General features: G+C 39.7%; 1 protein-coding gene across 4 annotated transcripts in view; it reads left to right on the top strand.

Annotated features, from left to right (window-relative positions):
* The first annotated feature begins 4,390 nt into the window (after positions 1-4,390).
* cenps (centromere protein S) overlaps positions 4,391-20,900 on the top strand; it is a 59,911-nt gene continuing 43,401 nt past the window's right edge. For all 4 annotated transcript variants that reach the window (XM_073032211.1, XM_073032213.1, XM_073032214.1 and 1 more), the window contains exons 1-2: positions 4,391-4,519; positions 8,199-8,322. In XM_073032211.1, the coding sequence (XP_072888312.1) occupies positions 4,478-4,519; positions 8,199-8,322 (166 nt within the window). In that variant the 5' untranslated portion in view covers positions 4,391-4,477. The remainder of the gene's footprint in view (positions 4,520-8,198; positions 8,323-20,900) is intronic.

The following is a 20,900-nucleotide window of genomic DNA, read 5'->3' as shown; positions in this document are numbered from 1 at the left end:
AATAAAATAAAGCATTGAATCGTAGAGTTTTTGAAGTGGAATTAGTTCAGCATTGAGTTGAGTGAAGTTCTATGTTCTGGTTTAGGAGCCTGATGGTTGTAAGGTACCATTCTACTGCCTTCTCCACGAACCATTGACACCCTTACTAATTGAGACCTATCAACTTCTGTTTTAAATAGAGACCATAAGACATAGGACCAGAATTAGGCCATTTGGCCCATTGAGTGTGCTCCACCATTCTATCATGGCTGGTCCTTTTATCCCCCTCCCAATGAATTGGCCTCCACTGTCGTGTGCGGCAATGAATTCCACAGATTCCCTGCACTCTGGCTCATGAAATTCCTCCCCATCCATTCCAAAGTGATGACTTTTTATTCTGAAGCGGTGCCCTCTGGTTCTAGACTCTTCCATGATTAGAAACATCCTCCCCATGTCTACTGGATCTCATCCTTTCAATATTTGGTAGGTTTCGATGAGAAACCCCCTCACCCTCATTCTTCTGAACTCCAGTGAGTATAGACCAAGAGCCATCAAACACCCATCATACATTAAGCCTTTCATTCCCAGAAACATTCTTGTAAACCTTCCCAGGACCCTCTCTAATCCTTCCTTAGACATGGGGTCCAAAACTGCTCACAATACTCTAAATGTGGTCTGACCAATGCCTTATATAACCATATAACAATTACAACAAGGAAACACGCCATGACGGCCCTTCTAGTCCGTGCCGAACGCTTACTCTCACCTAGTCCCACTGACCCGCACTCAGCCCATAACCCTCCATTCCTTTCCTGTCTAAATACCTATCCAATTTTACTTTAAATGACAATACCACTTCTATTGGAAGGTTGTTCCACACAGCTACCACTCTCTGAGTAAAGAAATTCCCCCTCATGTTACCCTTAAACTTTTGCCCCCTAACTCTCAATTCATGTCCTCTTGTTTGAATCTCCCCTACTCTCAATGGAAAAAGCCTATCCACGTCAACTCTATCTATCCCCCTCATAATTTTAAATACCTCTATCAAGTCCCCCCTCAAACTTCTACGCTCCAAAGAATAAAGACCTAACTTGTTCAACCTTTCCCTGTAACTTAGGTGCTGAAACCCAGGTAACATTCTAGTAAATCTTCTCTGTCTAGTTGAAACCCAGGTAACATTTCAGTAAATCTTATAAAGCATCAGCATTACATCCTTGCTTTTAATTTCTAGTCTTCTCAAAATGAAAACTAACATTGCATTTGCCTTCCTCACCACTGACTCAGCCTGCAAGTTAGCCTTAGGGGAATCCTGCACTGGGAATCCCAAGTCCCTTTGCCTCTCTGATTTCTGAATTCACTCACCATTTAGAAAATAGTCTATGCCTTTATTCCTTCTACCAAAATGCATGACCCTGCCACTTCCCTCCCCTGTACTTCATCTGCCACTTTGTTGCGCATTCTCCTAATCTGTTCAAGTCCTCCTGCAAATTCTGTTCCCTCAACACTACACTGCCTGCCCTTCCACCTGTTTCTATCATCTGAAAAACATCTAAACATCTGGAAGGCAATGAATTTCTCAACAACTACTCTCAACCATCAAGCAGAACAAAAACTCTGAAAAAAAGTCAGTTTTCATATCCTCAATTCTGCCTCTTAAAGCAGAGATAGATGTTGAAATTCATTGCTGCCTACAGTGCTTGATAGAAGCCTGTGGTCAATTAAGGAAAAAGATGTTTAAATTCTTTCTTCTCTAGCCCTTTCCCACCCATTTAGCTTCACCTATCACCTTCCAGCTAGCCTCCTTCCACTCCCCCCACCTTCTTATTCTGGTGTCTTCCCCCTTCCCTCTCAGTCCTGAAGAAGGGTCTCGGCCTGAAATGTTGACTGTTTATTCATCTCCACAGATGCTGTCTGACCTGCTGAGTTCCTCCAGCATTTTGTGGGTGTTGCTGTGGATTTCCAGCATCTGCAGAGTTTCTTGTGTTTAGAAGGTGCTTAAAGACCAAGACCTCAACTTGTCACTAAGCCTGTACAATCTACCAGTGATTACTTGTAGGGATATTCCCTTCACCTCTATCTTGACATAGATAGGCAGCCAGTATCTTTATCCCCAAGAGCTGAAATGGTGAATACTAGAGGGCATGCATTTAAGGCGAGTGTGGTTAACTTCAAAGGGAGGTGTGCGGGACAAGCCTTTATTTCGCAGTGAGTAGTGGGTGCCCGGAATACATTGCCATGGGTGGTCATGGAGACGAGTTCAACAGAGGCTCTATGTAAAGAATGGAGACAAGTGAACAAGGTTTTCGAAGCAACACACACAGAATTTTGGAGGAACTCAACAGTTCAGGCAGCATCTATGGAAACAAAGGTGACAGGTGAAGCCAGGTGTTTTTTTTTTTGGAAAAGTCAAGGGATGGAGAAGAGGGCACCTGATAGGTGAGGAGAGTGGACCATAGGAGAAAGGGAAGGAGGAGGGGACCCAGGGGAAGTAATAAATAGGTGAGAAGAGGTAGAGAATAGAGGATGGGAGGGTCAGGGGTAATTTTTTTACAGAAGGAAGAAAGTAATATTCATGCCATCAGGTTGGAGGCGAGCCAGACGGAATATAAGATGTTACTCCTCCACCCTGAGGGTGGCCTCATCTTGGCACAAGAGGAGGCCATGGACTGATATGTTGGAATGGGAATGGGAATAGGAATTGAAATGTTTAGCCATTGGGAAGTTTTGGTTGTGTCAGATAGAGCAGAGATGTTTGACGAAGCAGTCTCCCAATTTATGAAGGGATTAGTTTATTTAGGTGTTTAATTAGTTTGGCACAATATCATAGACAAAAGGGCCTGTCTCTTTGCAGTACTGTTCTATGTTCTTTGCACAAGGTTAAAATGTCACTAGAGGATGACCGTCAGCCAATTTTGAAATTTAAATTTGTTAAAGCCAGGATAATACAATGTGGAAATAGGCCCTTCAGCCCAACTTGTTCGTGTCAACAAGACTCCCACCTAAAAATGTTACATTGGCCCATAACCCTCCAAACTCCACCAACAGGAGCAAGGACAGCTCCTATCCCTCTGTAATAAGACTAATTAACTCTCGTAGGTTAAAGATGAACTCTTGACTTCACAATCTACCCTTGCACTTCATTTGTCTACCTCCAACTATAACACTGCATTTGCAGTTATTGAAATTAAGATAATTGAAATTATCTTGAGAAACATACAAAATGCTGGAGGAACTCAGCAAGTCAGGCTGGGGAAGGAGCACAAGTTGGCAGGTATGCAAAACTAGGTTTTTCATTGTATACATGACAATAACAAACCAATTTTAATTCAAGTCCAAATACAAGGGGTCAAGTTCTTGGCCTAAGGTAGAAGGACTCAATTTTAGAAAACCTAGTACATTTATTTTTCAACATAGTCCCCTCCTACATTTACACTCTTAGTCCAGTGGTCGTGGAGTATACGGATCCCTTCTTTGTAGAAGTTGGCATCTTGGACCTCCAGAAGTGGTCCACAGCAGGGGTGATTGATAAGTTCATGGCCTAAGGTAGAAGGAGATGAGTTATACAGCTCTCATTACATGCACATACAGTTCATCTCTGAGTGATTATGCAGAAAGTTTGAAGTTAATAACTTTTGTGGTATTTTTGTTTCAGATAATTGAAAATTGCAAGTAAGCACCGTCTGAAAAAATGGACAACATCGGCCTTCGTGCAGCCATCTGCTACCTCGGTCTCAAGGGCTTATCACCCAAGGAGGTCCACGAAGACATGATGGCAACACTAGGGGAGGGTGAAAAATAAACATGCTAGGTTTTCTAAAATTGACTGTTTCTACCGTAGGCCATGAACTTATCGATCACCCCTCGTATATTTTAATTTTAATTTTTCAGAATTCAGTTTATCTCTGACATATGTTGCGAAATTTGTAATTTTTCAGCAGGAATACAGTGTATTATATAAAATATACTATAAATCATAATAAAACATTGAAACTAAATAAGTGCAAAATGAGAGCAAAAATAGTGAGGTAGTGTCTGTGGGTTCACTGTTTGTTCAGAAATCTGATGACAGAGGGGAAGAAGTTATTCCGAAAACTGTGTCTAAAGGCTCCTGTACCTCTTCCCTGTTGGTAGCAATAAAAAGAGGGCAAGGGCTGAGTGGTGGGGGGGTCCTTAATGATGGAAGCTGTCTTCTTGAGGTATCACTTTTTGAAAAAGTCCTTGGTGGTGGGGACTCGAGGGTAGTGCCCATGATGGAGCTGGCTGAGTTTACAATCCCCGGTTTAAGGAAGGATAATACTTCAAACCATTTGAATATGATAAGAACGCAGAATAAACCTTAAGTGACATTTGAGAAGGCTCCTCTCCAAGGCTGCAGTGCTGAGGGATTGTCAGTAGGCTGGGTTCGGCGGTAGTGAGCGGCTAACGCGCTCCGATTGTCCGCTCGGGGACACCGTCCGACTCAGCCGGCGGGAAAGATCAAACGGCAAGGCCGCGCGTTATGGCGGAGGTCGGCGCCGAGCAACGTACCGCGTATTCTCAGGTAGTCGCTGACTCAGTTCACCTCTTCTCCTTTTCCCCAGTGTTCTGTGTGGCGGTCGCGCATCCGGCAAAGCGATGTCTGAGCGCGATAAGAGCTCCTAGTGAAGTAAACAGTCGGCGCGCTCGAACAACTCATTTGCAATCTCGGCCAATCCGGTAAAAGTTTGCAATAACACCAGGGGCTGCACTAAACAAGGGGAATAGAAAGCCGTCGACCCCCCCTCCCCCCCCAGCTCATGCAGCAACAAATAATGCCGGAGAAACTCAGCGGGTCGAGCAGCACCTATAGAGGGAGAGGAATTGATGCAGGGTTTCGACCCAAATCGTTGACAGTTCCCTATCTCCCCTCACAGATGCTGATCGGCCCTCTGAGTTCCTGTCCTTACCTTCTGGAATTCAGGGACAAGCTTAAATGTTCAAATTTAGTCAGTCCTCATTCAACCAGTCATCATGATAGCAATCCTCATCTTGCGACTACTTTCGGTTTTTTTTAAACCAAATTCCTAGTAGAACATAAAAAAAAGCACAGGAATAGAATATTCAGTGCAAGATGTTGATTGGAGCTGCCATTAATCCCCAAATAAACTAATCTCTTCTGCCTGCACATGGCTCATATGTACATTGTTCATTCTCTATATATTCATATGTCAAATTGCTTTATTTAAATAATTCTGTAGAATTGCACTGTTCTCTGTTCTAAAAAATTGCAGCTGGAACTTTGGAAATTCTTATTCAATATGTTTGTGCACCCGTTAGGAGATTGGTTTATCATTGCCATGTCCACCGAAGTACGGTGGAAAAACCTTGTTTTGTATGCCATCCGTGCAGAGCATTTCGTCGTATCAATGTACTGAGGTAATGCAAGGGAAAACAATAACAGAATGCAGATTATAGATTTACAGTTACAGAGAAAGTGTGCTACAGGCAGATAAGGTACAAGGCCATGGTGAGGTAGACTGTAAGGTTAAGAGTCAATTTTAGCATACACATGGTTTGTTCTATTGTCTTATAACAGCAAGATAAAAGTTGCCTCTGAGCCTGGTGGCACACGTTGTAAGGCTGTTATATCTTGCTTGATAGATCTTGCATATTGTAGAAAATATATCCCACATTATGTTCTATATTGTTCTGTTGTGCAAGGTCTCACCCTCATTTCATTGCAAGAAGAAATACAACTTATCTAAATGCAATATTCAATTTATTATAAAATTTGATTCTTTATTTGCATTGAAGATTTTTCATCTTCATTCTCCAGTAGCTTAAGGTTGAGAGTTGTATAGCTGATAAACTTCTGTTAAAGACTCTTCAAATAGTCCTAAGAGATACTTTGGGCTTACTATAGGATCTGCAATCTGCTACAGCTTAATAGAATAAAGAACAGTACAGCAGAGAGACAGCTCCTGTGTCTGTGCTGATATAATGCCAAACTTAGCTAATCATATCTTTCTGCACATTATCTATATTTCCCAATTCCCTGTACATGCATGTGGGTATCTGAAAGCCTCTTAAGTGACTCTATCTGCAACTCAAATTCTCAGGAATTTTTTATTTGTACAATTTGTCGTCTTTTCAACATTGGTTGCTTGTCAGTCTTTATCATTTTTCATAAATTCTATTTCTTGATTTTTCTGTAAATGTCTGCAAGAAAATGTAACTCAAGGTAGTGTATGCTAACATATACCTATTTTTGATAATAAATTTGATTTTGATTTTGATCATATCATCTGCTTCTTCTCTTCTTTGGCTGTCCATCTATTTTCGATGATGACTGAGGCCTGGGCAAGGTTGTATGGAAGACCGGCAGATGCTTCCCCTCACACGCCACCAATGTTGTCCAAGGGGACGGCATTAGGACCCATGGCACCGGTGTCGTTGCAGAGCAATGTGTGGTTAAGTGCCTTGCTCAAGGACACAACATGCTGCCTCAGTTGAGGCTCGAACTAGCGACCTTCAGATCACTAGACTGACGCCTTAACCACTTGGTTAACCACTTAGCCACACGCCGCACTGCTTCTACCCACCCCGCATCCGCGGCAACTTATCTGTCCAGTCAACTGTCACTGTGTGTAAAAGAGAAACTTTCCTTGCATATTTCCTTTAAACGTTCTACATTTCACCTTAAAGCTAAGCCCTCTAGTATTTGACATTTCCACCCTGGAGGGGGTAAATCTCTGTCTAGCTTAGTGGTCGCCAACCCATCAATCGCGATCTTTGAGACTTTCTCAGTAGATCCCGAAAAAAATTAAAAATAAATGCACAAATACTGTTGAGAAATTGTTTCTGGGTTGCAGGGGTTTAGTTCCGTTCTTTCTGCCCAGTGCGCATGCCTTCAGTGGTCCCCAACTACTAAGCCATGAGGAAACGATATGAGTCAGCTGCACCTTTCCTCATTCCCTGTCATGCCCACTGTTGAACTTGAATACACGCGAGGTCATCAGTCGCCTGAATGCAGTGATACCCTCACGCCGGGGATCACTGGCCGCCTCGCATGGCCGATGGGAAGTGCCGTTGCTGCTGGCCTGGAGCACAGACTGATGGGCACTGTCTCTAAACCTGGTTAGCACACCGAATGTTCGTGGGGAACCCAGTGCTAAAATATTCGCAGACGACCTAATTCAGGCTCAGCGTTTCGTAAGTAGCAGAGCAACTACCTCGCTGCCATCTACTGAAGCAAACTTTTGTTGGCCAATAGATCCTACGGCGGGGGGGGGGCAGGCACCCTGCCGGACTGCGAACGCTATGGCCCCGGCACGGGGACCTTCGGCCCTGACCTTGTCCTCTCACACCACCCACGACCAGCCGCACTGGCCAAGGCGTCTGGTGGCGGGTGGGCGGGAGGCTGGAGTTCGGGCCCGGGAGGCTGTCTAATGAGGCAATGAAGCCCTCAAAACTGCTTCGGCACACTGAGTCCAAGCACCCTGCACTTAAAGACAAACCCGTTGAGTTTTTCCAGCGGAAAAAACGTGAGCAAGTGGGACAGAAGCTGAGTGCCGCGAAAACTAAATTACGGAATAGATTGGACATAAGGAACCCGCTTCGAGTATCGCTGTATTCCCGTTGTGTTTAACACCCCCCCCCCCCCACCCCCGTCGGCTGGTCCACTAGAATATTGTCAATATTAAACTGGTCCACGGTGCAAGAAAAGTGTGGGTATCCCTGGTGTTTATACATTATTTCTACTTCTGGGTTGTAGGGTTTTACTTCCATTCTTTTCTGCCCCGGTGCGTATGCGTGTAACTAATCGATCTGGGGTTGATCTCGCCTTCCATTGAGGCTAAGGTAGGGGATCTTGGGCTTAAAAAGGTTGGTGACCACTAGTCTAGCTATCTTACCTATGCTTTTCATAACTTTATAAACTTATATCACATCTCCCCTCAAATTCCTGACACTCCAGAAAAAGAAATACAAATTTATCCAACCTTTCCCAGTAGCTAATAGTCTCCAATTGAGGCAACATCCAGATGAACCTCTTCTGCAGCACCCTTTTCAAAGCTTTCTGCATCCTTTCTGTAACATAGTGACCAGAACTGCATACAATACTCCAGCACACAATAATACAGACAGCACATAAGCTGTCTTTTACACAGCTGCAATATGACTTCCTGACTTTTGTAACCAAGCATGCTGCACACCTTCTTTACAAATCATCCTGTATTTAAAAAGGAATTTCTCTTTTATAGAGACTACGAGCTGCTGTTCACTACACTGTTGGATGTCTTTGCGAAGAGATTGGGGAGAATAAACAAGTAGAGTTCAGTAAACAAACAATTGCTGCCATATCTGAAACAACTTTCAGACAGTGCGGTATGTACCCTTTAGAATGTTCAGTTAAAGAAAAGGTTTGCTCTTTTGACAAATGTTTTTTCTATTTCAATTCTCTCTATCTTTGTGCTTTGTGTTATGATTCATTTGAGAGTAAAAAACATTTTATACTTTGACCTGGAAACTAAAGAAGCTGAAACGGATATACTTACACTTAACTGCAAGAAATGAGCTCATTCTGTGACTTTAGTAAATTGTAACCGTGAATCAGAAGAATGGTTGCTACCATCAGGGAGAGGTACAAGAGCCTGAAAGCACACTCAGAATTTAGGCTTTTACTCCTCCACTAACAGATTTCTGAATGGACAATGGACCACCCTATGAACATTACCTCACTATTTTTTTTGCTCTTTTATTTGCACTGTTTATTCAATTTACTTTTTAAATATATATGATTTATAGTTATTGTATGTATTACACTATTGCTGCCACAAAACAACGAATTCTACAGCATATGTCTGATATTAAAACTGATTCTCGTAGAAAATTTGATATGAATAATTCTCTATTTGTGCTAATTTCTTTGAACTTGTTATTTACTCTAAATCTGGTTCCAGAAAGTTTTCGGGATCTTTTTTGAAGATGGACTGAAATTATGTTTAATTTTTCTGCCATTTCCTTATTTCTGAACATAATTTCTTCAGTCTAAAATCTGAAAAAGATTTAGATTTGCATTATCGAATGTTTTTCTTTACTCATCTTTAGAAGTGTTAATATTTTGTTTCTTGTCAGAGTACTCCAGTATTTTACTTTATTTTTCTTTAACAAAGCTTAAGGTGTTTTCTTTTGCTGAATTCTGAAGATTTCCCAGGCCTCATTTATTTTATTGTCAACATTATAACCTCCTCAGTTACAAAAAGTGAGTACTGCTGTCTGTTGGTGTAGAAGTAATTTCAAAGGGCTTTGAGGAGCTAATGGCATATTGTGGATCTAGAGCAGGGGTCCCCAACCTTTTCTCCCCATATTGGAAACCCCTGATCTACAGCCACAAATGGACTTGATCACTTTCCATTCCTAAAGAATGTTATTGATGGAGTGGTGTTTATCAACAGTCTGGTTACTTCTTGGTCAGCTTCACTGAATTTGGACTTTTATGCAAGGTTCATATCTTAATTATAGGTTCCATAGTTGTTAAATTATTGATCAGACATGCAGGAGGACTAGGCAGTTGATCCAGAGACATGTTTGAATCTCACCGTGGCAACAGGAGAATTTAAATCTTGCATCTACTGGTATCTGGAATGTTGACTAGAAAACTAGCAAACTATTAAAAAAAAATCCAGTCGGGGTCACTAATGTTCTTCAGGGAAGGAAATCTTGGGATTCATCTCCTCACTCCCCTTGTCACCCCTCACTCTCTGAACCCCCCCCCCCCCACCCCCGTCCTTTGCTCTAACAACATGCCTTCCTTTTTGAAGTCTCCGTTTAGCTAAGACCAGTGAACAATGACTATGGTGCAAGCGACTGAATGATATTCCCTTTTTACTGAGAGGGTTGCAGCATGGTGATGTCAGTTTTTAAATAAACAATTGCCTGAAAAATGCTTCGACTATCACAAAGAATGTTTGTGGTTTTATTTTGAACTCAATCTTCTTTTAGTTGTACACGGATATTTGGTATTATCTGCTAATTTCTAAAATTCAGATGTTTTCTTGCTCTCAAATTGCAGTCTATTTCATTTAAGAAAAAATGTATGATGTCTAGATATTCATTTCATATCTGTGCTGCATGCAGCAGTATCTGATTTAAACATTGTTAATTTTTTTATGAGACAAAGAAATCATATTTTTGAAATCTGTTTTAGTGATGTTATATGTGTCCAGCCATGCTAAAGAGACACATTTATAGTTGGTAAGCTGGAGAGATTTTAATCGAAGGTCTTTGTGGGGAAATGATGCTATGGCAAAACAGATAACAATCACTTTACCACCTAATTATGTGTTAAAGAACTCTGTAAATTCATTCCATCAGCACTTTTGTAATGTGTTTTTCTCATAATTTCTTCTGACATGGAAGGAGATCATTTTGCCCATTAAGGCTATGGCTGCTCACAAAACATTATCGTCAATCCCATTCCCCTCCCTCTCCCACTTATTTCTTGGTCAATTGAAGATTTTACCGGAATAACTATGTCGAGTAGGATTACTGCTAATTCAAGATTGAAGTTTATTTATCACGTGTACATCAGAACATACGGTGAAATGCATTGTTCGTGTTAACAACCAACACAACCTAAGGATGTGCTGAGGGCAGCCTGCAAGCGTCTCCATGCGTTCCTACAATAAATGTGTAACCTAAAACGTGAGTTTAGATCCCACTGTGGTGGTTAGAATTTAGTTCAAAAAGTAATTTGGAAGTAAGCTGGCATTTGAAGTGATTATAAAGTTTAATTCTCAATGGTTAATCTAAACTGCTGATAAAACCCACAATTGTACCAAATCAGGGCATCTAAGAATATTCAGTAGCAACATTTGGAGAATTTTTAACAATTGCTCTGTGGCTTAGTACAAGTAGTTGCATTTTGCAACTCTTCACAATTTATATAAAAGATTGATTTATAAGGTACATTAATAAAAATGTACCTTATGTACAGATGCTCTCATGCTTAGCATCACTTTATGAACATACTATGTATATAAGCTATGTGTTTATATTCATTGTGTTCTTTATCTTATTATGTTTCTTTTAGAGCTGTATCAGATCCACAGTAACAATTACTAAGTTCTCCTTTACACTTGTGTACTGGAAATGTGGGTGGCAGGGTGGAGATGCATCTCTACCAAAGGAGGTGTAAGGTACTCCTTCCCTTCGCTAGTCTACAGGTCACTCTTGAGCAAGGTGTATCACCTGCTTAGCCCCTGATCAGAGCCAGGTAAAGCCATGGGAGCAGGTGGTGGATGGTCGTATGAACAGCCGGTGCATAGATGCCAGGCAGATGATCTCTGAAGAGTATTGATAATGGCTGGGGTCACCTGTCTTGTAAAGACATTGCTCAGGGGAAGACAACGGCAAACCAGTTCTGTAGAAAAAATTGCCAAGAACAATCATGGTCATGAGACCATAATTGCCCACATCATACGACACAGCACATAATGATGATCACAATTGCCCACGTCATACGACACAGCACATAATGATGACCACAATTGCCCACGTCATACGACACAGCACATAATGATGACCACAATTGCCCACATCATACGGCACAACACGTAATGATGACCATGATTGCCCAGGTCATACGACACAGCACATAATGATGATGACTGGAAATGACATCAGACAGTTTCGATTATGAAGACATCAAAAGCATAGTTGCTAATCTAAATGAAGACACAAGTGTAGTAGTGAAATAAGTTGAGAAGGGTATAACAAAATCACAGTGGGACGTAGTTTACGTGAGTCAGCAAATGTCTGCTAAATGATAGAACTAGATGATGATGAGACAATACAGCGAGATCTGGTTGTCTTAGTACATGATTTGCAAACACCAGCATGCAGGAACCATAAGTAATTAGGAGACTAACAGAGTATTATAATTTATTGCTCAGAGAATCGAAACTGAACAAAAGTAAGTTAATGCCTCAGCTTTCCAGAGCATTGGTAAGACCACATCTCAATTTTCCAACATTTGCAGTGTCCTATGTCTCTACGTTAATAAGATGGAAGCAGTTCAGAGAACATTTACCAAACTAGCTCATGGAATAGATTAACACGAGATTCTGCAAGTGATAATATTCTGTTAATTTCCTAATTACTTACAGTTCCTGCATTATGGTTTTTTGCATTATGCAGTTCCTGCATTATGGTTCTTACCAGGACGCTGAGATCCCACTGTATTACCTCATCGTCAGATAATGTTCCTTTCTTTTCCCTGTCAAAATGGATAATCCAGAACAATGCAGAATCCAGTGCAGCACACACAAAATGTTGAGGAACTCAGCAAGTCAGGCAGCATCTATGGATGGGAATAAACAGTTCAAGTTTATTCTCATTCGACCATACACATGCATACAACTCAACGAAGTATTACTCCTCTTGGGCCAAGGTGCACAATACAGTTTGTATATTCACACACAGCACATATAGTTATGATCCAACACATAAGTCACAAGGTGATAGGTGAAACTGGGAGAGAGAGGGATGAAATAAAGAGCTGAGAAGTTGATTGGTGAAAGAGGTACAGGGATGGAGAAGGGGAGTCTGATAGGAGAGGACAGAAGGCCATGGAAGAGAGCAGGGGGGAGGAGAATCAGAGGGAGGAGATGGACAGGCAAGAAGATAAGGTGAGGGGTGGGTGGCATTACTGGAAGTTGTTTGCTAACTGTCAGCTGCAAAGCAAGAAACCCATAGGAAACCATTTAGAAAAAAAATATAAAGACCAATAAAAACCCTTTCTGTGCACAGGGAAATGGAAAAAAACAAATCATGCAAACAATAGAAGCAAACAACAGCACTGCAAACCAGATTGAGTCCTTAGATCCAAATCCCTGGAGCAGCCCAAAGCCTTGGTATTCAGTTCGTCATATTAGTGGGGCAAATTGCCGCTAGGTTTGCAGACATAAAGCACAGCAGCTGGGGACAGTCTCAAGGCCTTAGCGTTGCAGAGAGAGGAGCCCCCAGTCTATCTGGGCTGCCACTTGAATTATCCGAGAAACAGATCGTACCTCGCATTGGGACCCAGGTTCTGCTATAGCATATCACTCTGGGTCTTTTTCACCATGCAGAGGAAGCGATTCTTGACCTCTCCAAATCGGCTTGGCACCCAGTGCGATCCAACCTCGCCCGACTCTTGACACCCTGCCTTTCCAGTCTATCTGGGACGGCATTTAAATGATCCGAACAGTGGATTGTGCTTCACATTAGGATCCGGACTCTGCAGTGGCGAATCACTCCAGGCCCAGCAATTCACTTTGGACCTAGGTTTCGCTTGCCAAAAAAACCTTCCTCAACGTTTCCAAATCGGTTCGGCACTTAGTGATCTACCATCACACCTGAGCTGGTTGGACAGGCATCGGAATTCCTCTGCCTTGTTTTCTCCTCTCCGAATCATTCACAGTAACCAGCACAGCTCCAACTCCATGAACGTCAATTTTGCAGCGCACATCTCTCAAGTTTGCTTTGCCTTCACTCGCTTCTTCATTGTATGCGGTAATAGATTACCACAGTTATCACCTTCAAAAAAAATGTAGGTGATGTTTTTAATCAAATTTCTTTGCTTTCAAACTACCAGTAAGCTGTTGCATGTCTTCGGTAGTCCATCTTAAACCTGAAGATTTTTTAAACTCTGATTTACTTAATATTCAAAAATATAAATTTCTCTCCTGTTTGTACTCAATTACTGAGGACCCCACAGTCCTCTTAGAAAATTTCTAAGTTTAAGTGCCCTTTCGTTGAAGAGATTTCTGTTATCTCAATCCATGTTTTCAACTTAATTTGAGGCTGTGAGCCCTGGATCCACTCCCTACCCCCACCAGCTAAAACATAATCTAATCTGTGAAGCTCTGTAGGAAATACAGCTGGCCCTTCTTATCCATGAGGGATTGGTTCCGGGACCCCCACGCAGATACTAAAATTCGCGGATGCTCAAGTCTGTTATATAAAGTGGTGTAATATTTGCATATAACCTACGCACATTCTCCCATATAATTTAAATCATCTCTAGATTACTTATAACACCTAATACAATGGAAGTGCAATGTAAGTAGTTGTTACTTACAGTTGCACTGTCTTATTGACAAGAAAAAAAGACTGCGTGTTCCTCCTGCTCACAACACAAGCAGCGAATGAACGAGACGTGAGGCGAACAATAATCAAACAACGAGTAAAACTTATAATACCTGTACAGTAGTTGTTACACTGTCTTATTTAAGGAATAAGGATGCTTTGGAGGAGGCTCAATAATACTAAAATCAAGAACTGTGGAGGTTGAGGGCTGAGGATCTTCAAGTGTTGAACGTCGAGACTTCAGAATTGCAGATGCTTTAGTTAGAAACATTGTTATAGGAAGCTGTCTCTTGTTTTTCTTTGCATCATCCAGCAAATCTTGCAGTGGTTGTAGGCATGTTGTTATCCCTCCGGTGACATGGAGGCTTCGTTCCATCGAAGGATCATAGTCAAGGATCATATCCTTTAACACTTGTGCCTGGTGAAAAACTGCTGCAAAATTTTCAATTGTTCAAATTGATGGCTATGCCTCCTCTAAATCTTCATCATCATCATGTTCTGTAGAGGCTTTCAGCAGATCTTCGAGTTCCTCATTGGTAAGGGTTTCTCTATGCTCTTTTATGTGTTCCTCGACATCGTCATCCATCATGTCAGAGAAGCCTTCCCCGCCAACTTCCCTTGCAACGTTCAGGATATCCCTGACTTCTGCATCAATATTGAAATCATTGACTGTCTCACTCCATCGTGGGTTCCAACATGCATTGACTGTCTCAGGCTTTACGGCATCTACAGCCGCTGCAATAAGCACCATTGGATCTGCAATTGTGAATTTCTTCATGGGTAGGCAATTTTTGTTTTTGTTCTTAAGGGCCTGGGGGTTGTTTGCTCAGTAGACGAGTCCTGGCTTGATCATGTGACTGGCTGCGTTGCCACACAGCACCAGAGTAAGGTGATCTTTCCAGGCCTTGAACCCCAGGGCCCGCTGGGCACTCTTATGGATGTAGGTATGATTGGGCATCTTCTTCCAGAACAAGCCAGTTTCATCACAATTGAAGACTTGCTCTGGAAGGTAGCCTTTCTCTTCTATGAGTTTCTTGAGCTCCTCTGGGAACGCTGCTGCAGCTTCGGCATTAGCTGATGCCGATTCTCCTGTATGTTCTTGAGGCTGTAGCGCTTTACATAGCCAGCCATTCTCCCTTGAATGCCTTAAATTAGTCATGTAGGAAGCTATCTAAACCGCTTCCCTTTATACTTATCTTCTATTTGTTTCTTTACTCCTTTTTTTGCACTCGCGAGTATATGTTGTTTTACTTATTGATTTTCCTTATTTGATTTTTCTTATCTGTCTTTCCTTTTTACCGAGACTAATATTTTTATTTTCCCATGGTGTTTTTTTTTTAGTAAATAGCGAACTTATTTACTTTGATGTTTTGTTTTTGTGTGTATATATATACAATCGTTTATTCAGCACAGCTATACATATATATTTTCTGGAGCCACTGGAGTTTTGGGTTGGGAATGTTAGATTTGGTCTTCAGCCTCCCTTGGCTGATTTCTCTCTTTGGGGGGAGGGAGGGGGGGGAATGGGTTCTTTCAGAAAGCTGATTGGATGTTTTTACTGTGTTATTTATTCACTATCTACATGTCTGTGATTACCTTTTATACATTACTAAAGGATACTTGATGGATTCTTTTATTAATATACTCAGTTTTAATGTGAAAGGCCTAAATAACCCTGTTAAACGAAATAAGATTTTCTCTTATATCCGGAAACTTAAAACTCGTATAATCTTTCTCCAAGAAACCTATATTCGTAAAGATGATATTTCACGTTCTTTCAAAGGATGGAAGGGTATACATTTTCATTCACCCTCTCAATCTAGATCGAGAGGCGTCTCTATCTTGTTTGATCAGAATGTCTCCTTTATTCAACATAATGTAATTTCTGATACAAATGGGCGCTTTGTTATTGTTTTGGGTAGTCTTGAGAATAAACTAATCGTATTTGCGAATGTATATGCTCCAAATATAGATGACTCCTTGTTCTTTGAACGTCTTTTCTCTTTTCTGCCTGATTTGAATCGGTATTCCTTAGTGATGGGTGGAGATTTTAATTTTTGGCTTGACCCTATGTTAGATCGCTCTTCAAGTAAAACCCCTGTCACTAATAAATCAATCCTACTTTTTAAATCTTTTTTATTTCAATGTAGTATTCTTGACGTGTGGGGTTTTTTACACCCCCAAGAAAAGGAATATTCATATTTCTCTCAGGTTCATCATATGTACTCTCGGATTGTTTTTTTTTATAGATAGAAACTTGCTTCTACTGGTACGATCCTGTGATTATAAGGAGATTGCTTTGTCTGATCATGCACCTGTACTTCTAGTTTTAAGACTACCTGTTTACTCTGTACCAAATAGAAGTTGGCGTTTTAACATCATTGTTATCTGATAAAAATTTTCTAAAGTTTTTGGAAACCATATTACTTTTATCTTTAAAGAAAATTTTAAAGGAGATACTGCTGGTAATATAGTCTGGGATACTTTTAAAGCATATATTCGTGGAGAAATTATCTCTTACTCTACCTATGTAAAGAAAAAAGCTGACAAAGAAAGGTCTGACCTAGCAGCAATATTAAAAGATCTTGATCGAAAGTATGCCCTATCTCCAGATCCAAGTATATATAAGATAGATAGATAGATACTTTATTCATCCCCATGGGGAAATTCAACATTTTTTCCAATGTCCCATACACTTGTTGTAGCAAAACTAATTACATACAATACTTAACTCAGTAAAAATATGATATGCATCTAAATCACTCTCTCAAAAAGCGTATTGAAATCCAATCCAAGTATAATCTTCTGCTGACTTACCCAATTGAACGACAGCTGTTGAGAGATAAAACTCAATTTTACATTCACGGGGATAGAACTGGTAGTTTATTAGCCAATCGCTTAAAATCTTTTACAGTTAATCGTCAAATCACAGAAATTTTTAAAGATAATGGAACTAAGATATCCGACCATTCTGAAATTAACAACTTATTTAAAGACTTTTACCTTAAGTTGTATCAGTCTGACTCTTCTTCAGATGATACTTATATGAATGCTTTTTTCAGTAATATCAACATTCCTACATTGTCTGCTGATAGTCTAACACAGTTAGATCAGCCTATTTCCAATGAAGAAGTGGCTGAGGCTATCCGTGCTTTACATTCTGGTAAGACCCCAGAACCTGATGGCTTTCCTGGGGAGTTTTATGAAACTTTCACTACGTTACTTACACCTTATTTATCCTCTGTTTTATCAGAGTCCTTTAAATCAGATAAACTCCCTCAATCTTTTTATGAAGCTTTTATTTCTCTTATTCTTAAAAAAAATCCAGCTGAATGTTCTTCATACAGACTGATTTCTTTATTAAATGTTGATGCAAAAATTTTATCCAAAATCTTAGCTCGAAGACGTGAAAATATTTTACCATCTATTATATCACATGACCAGACAGGATTTATTAAAAATCGTTACTCACATTTTAATATATGTCAGTTATTGAATGTGATATATTCACCATCCAAAAAAATATCAGAGTTTAGATGCAGAGAAAGCCTTCGATAGGATTGAGTGGAATTATCTTTTTAAGACCTTAGAAAAGTTTAATTTTGGGTCTAATTTTATTCATTGGGTTAAATTAATCTACTTGTCTCCTACTGCTCAGGTTATTACTAACTCCCAAATTTCTAAGCCCTTTAAATTACAGTGGGGAATTAGACAAGGTTGCCCTCTTAGTCCTTTACTTTTTGCTCTAGCTATAGAACCCTTAGCAATAGCATTTCAAGAATCTAAGGTCATTTCTGGTATTCTAAGGGAAGGTATGACTCATAAAATTTCATTATACGCTGATGATATTTTACTTTTTATCTCCAACACTGAAACTTCTTTACTTTTGGTTCTTTCTTTAATTTCCCAGTTTAGTTCTTTTTCAGGATATAAGCTGAACCTACATAATAGTGAGCTATTTCCTTTAAATGACCTAATGTCATCAAATGCCAAATTTCCGTTCCAAGTTGTTACAAGTCAATTTACATATCTACGTGTAACAATTACTAAAAACTTCAAGAATTTATTTAAAGAAAACTTAAACCCCTAATTGAATTATGTGAAAAAGACACTTTCTAAATGGTCCCCTCTTTCTTTATCCCTAATTGGCCGAATTAATTCGATTAAAATGAAGATTCTTCCTAAATTTTTATATCTTTTTCTGGCCTTACCTATTTTTATTCCTAAGACCTACTTTGATTTTTTAGATTCAATTTTAACATCTTATATTTGGAATAATAAACAAGCTTGTCTAAGTAAAGTTTACCTACAAAGAAATAAAGAGATGGGTGGACTAGCCCTACCCAATTTTAGGTTTTACTATTGGGCTGCCAATATAAGGAATATTACTTTCTGGTCCTATTATATTTATCGTAAAGATTGCCCATCATGGGTCTCCTTAGAAGTTAATTCTGTAAAAAAATTCCTCTATTGTCTCTCTTCTTGCATCATACTCTTTTTCAGCAAATAAACTAACAGATAACATAATTGTTAAGTATTAAGTGTTTTTGGGACCTGTTTATCTCAGGATCTCTTGCTTCATTTGACCAATTGTCAAATAAATTTGCACTCCCAAAAACACATTTTTATAGATACCTTCAAATTAGAGATTTTCTACGTTTCCATTTAACTACTTTTCCTATAGCTCCTGATAAAAATTTACTGGACGATCTTTTAAATTTAAAACCTTTTGTTAATGGTTCTATTACTGGTATCTATAACTTGTTGATTGATTCTAGACAAGACTTTTTAGATAAAATAAAAAAAGCTTGGGAGGATGACCTATATTGTCAGATTTCTGATGATAGATGGAATAAAATTCTTAAACGGGTTAATAAATCATCTTTCTGTGCTCATCATTCTCTTCTACAATTTAAAGTGGTTCATAGAGCTTACATTTCTAAACAGAAGCCGTCCAGTTTTTACCCGAATGTTTCTCCACTTTGTAATAAATGCAACTCTGCTGATGCCTCTTTAATTCATATGTTTTGGTTTTGCCCTAAAATTGAAAAGTTTTGGCGGGAAGTATTTCATACCTTCTCACAACTTTTTAGGGTCCAATTTGACCCAAATCCCCTTACTGCCTTGTTTGGTATTATTGCAAATGAAGATATAACTTTAAATACTCCTAACCTACAGGTTTTAGTTTTTACCTCTCTTTTAGCAAGAAGAGCAATCTTGCTTAAATGGAAGAAGTCTACCCCTCCTACACATCTTCAATGGCTATGTGATATTATGTCTTTATTAGAAATTTAGGAATTTAGAAAAGATCCGCAGCTCAGTCTTAAATTCGAAACAATCTTTTTATGATATCTGGGGACCTTTCCTAAATTACTTTTCCAATTTATTAAGTTTAACAGTGCACAGACTTTTATGTATATTTTTATCTTCTCTTAAGCGAATATGTCTTTTTTTTTCTAGTTATCCATTATCATTCATCAGCTTTTTTCTTTGGTAGTTGGTAAGGGGTTGACTTTTTTAAAAATTAAAAAATTTTCTTTTATGATGTATGACTTATTTTTAAATTTTTGATTACAGAGTGGTATACCTTTATGTGTTATGCTATAACATTTTGATCAATTTTATTACAATATATGAATGTACACAAGTTATGTTGAGATGTATCTATGTGTTGCACTCTGTAAATCTTGTTTTTTTTCCTTCTGAAACACATAGCCAGCCAGCCATCCCTTACTAGCCGTAAACTCTTTTCTCTCGCTCTCATCAACCCCATCACAGTCGTGCTCATAGAGACTAAGAGCTTTTTCATGTATAATTTGGCCATCGATGGGGATATGCTTCTGTGACATGTCCTCTAGCCACACACTTAATGATTTTTCAGTCTTTGCAAGTACTTTATCACGAACCAGAGAGACCATTTTTGCTGTTGTAGGGGCAGCACTAACACTTCCACGAATTTCAGCTTCTTTCTGCTTTACTGTGCGAATACTCAATTCGTTCTTACCGACCTTACGGCCCACTTTGGAAAGCGACATGCCACTTTTCAAAAGATCTAATATTTCTTCTTTCTCGGTGAGAGATAGCACTTCACTCTTAGCCTTTGAGGAATTGTTTTGACCACCTAATTGCTTTTTAGGAGCCTTTTATTCACAGGAACAAAGCGGTGCACGAATGAGATGCAAGGCGAATAATGCTCAAACAAGTGATGAAAGAGCACTTCCGGGTTTTCTCGATTCTCGGATAAGGAGGGCCGACTGTATATGTTTCAGTAAAATCTCTCCCCTCTATTGGTCAATGCCTCTTTCTCTAATCTCTTGAGCCCCAACAAAAAGCATGATCTAACTCCCATTTATTCTTATTTTGCTTCATAATCTCTTGTGTGGCACTTTATCAAAGGCCTTCTGAAAGATGGCTGATCTGAAATGTTCACTCATTTTCTCTATATAGATGCTGACATGCTGTGTCTTATTTCAGATTTCTGGTATTCCCTAGTATCTTGTGTTCCAGTATATTTGGTGCTTATTTTTAAAGGCTCTTGAAGCGGCCTTTGGCAAATGAAGAGAAAGAAATTTTATTTGAATGGCTTACTTGTAAACAGTGGTCACTAGGATTATGAAGAGCCCTCAAGGGGGAGTTTAACTGTATGTTCTTAAGGCAACAACCCAAGTCATTCAGAAAAATCAACTTCCTTATGCTACTCATTGAGAATCAAAAAAAGCTGCTGATGCTTGAACAAACTTTCTGCTTGTTTCGCCTGCTGGCGTATAGGACAGCAATGAAGGTCCTCCTCTATCTCGGTCTGTCCTTGGCTACCTTTTCTATTGTGCCAAGCT

Source organism: Hemitrygon akajei, chromosome 29, assembly GCF_048418815.1.
Source record: "Hemitrygon akajei chromosome 29, sHemAka1.3, whole genome shotgun sequence".
NCBI lineage: Eukaryota > Metazoa > Chordata > Chondrichthyes > Myliobatiformes > Dasyatidae > Hemitrygon > Hemitrygon akajei.
Note: the sequence above shows the minus strand (reverse complement) of the source record. Positions and strands in the feature narration are given on the sequence as shown.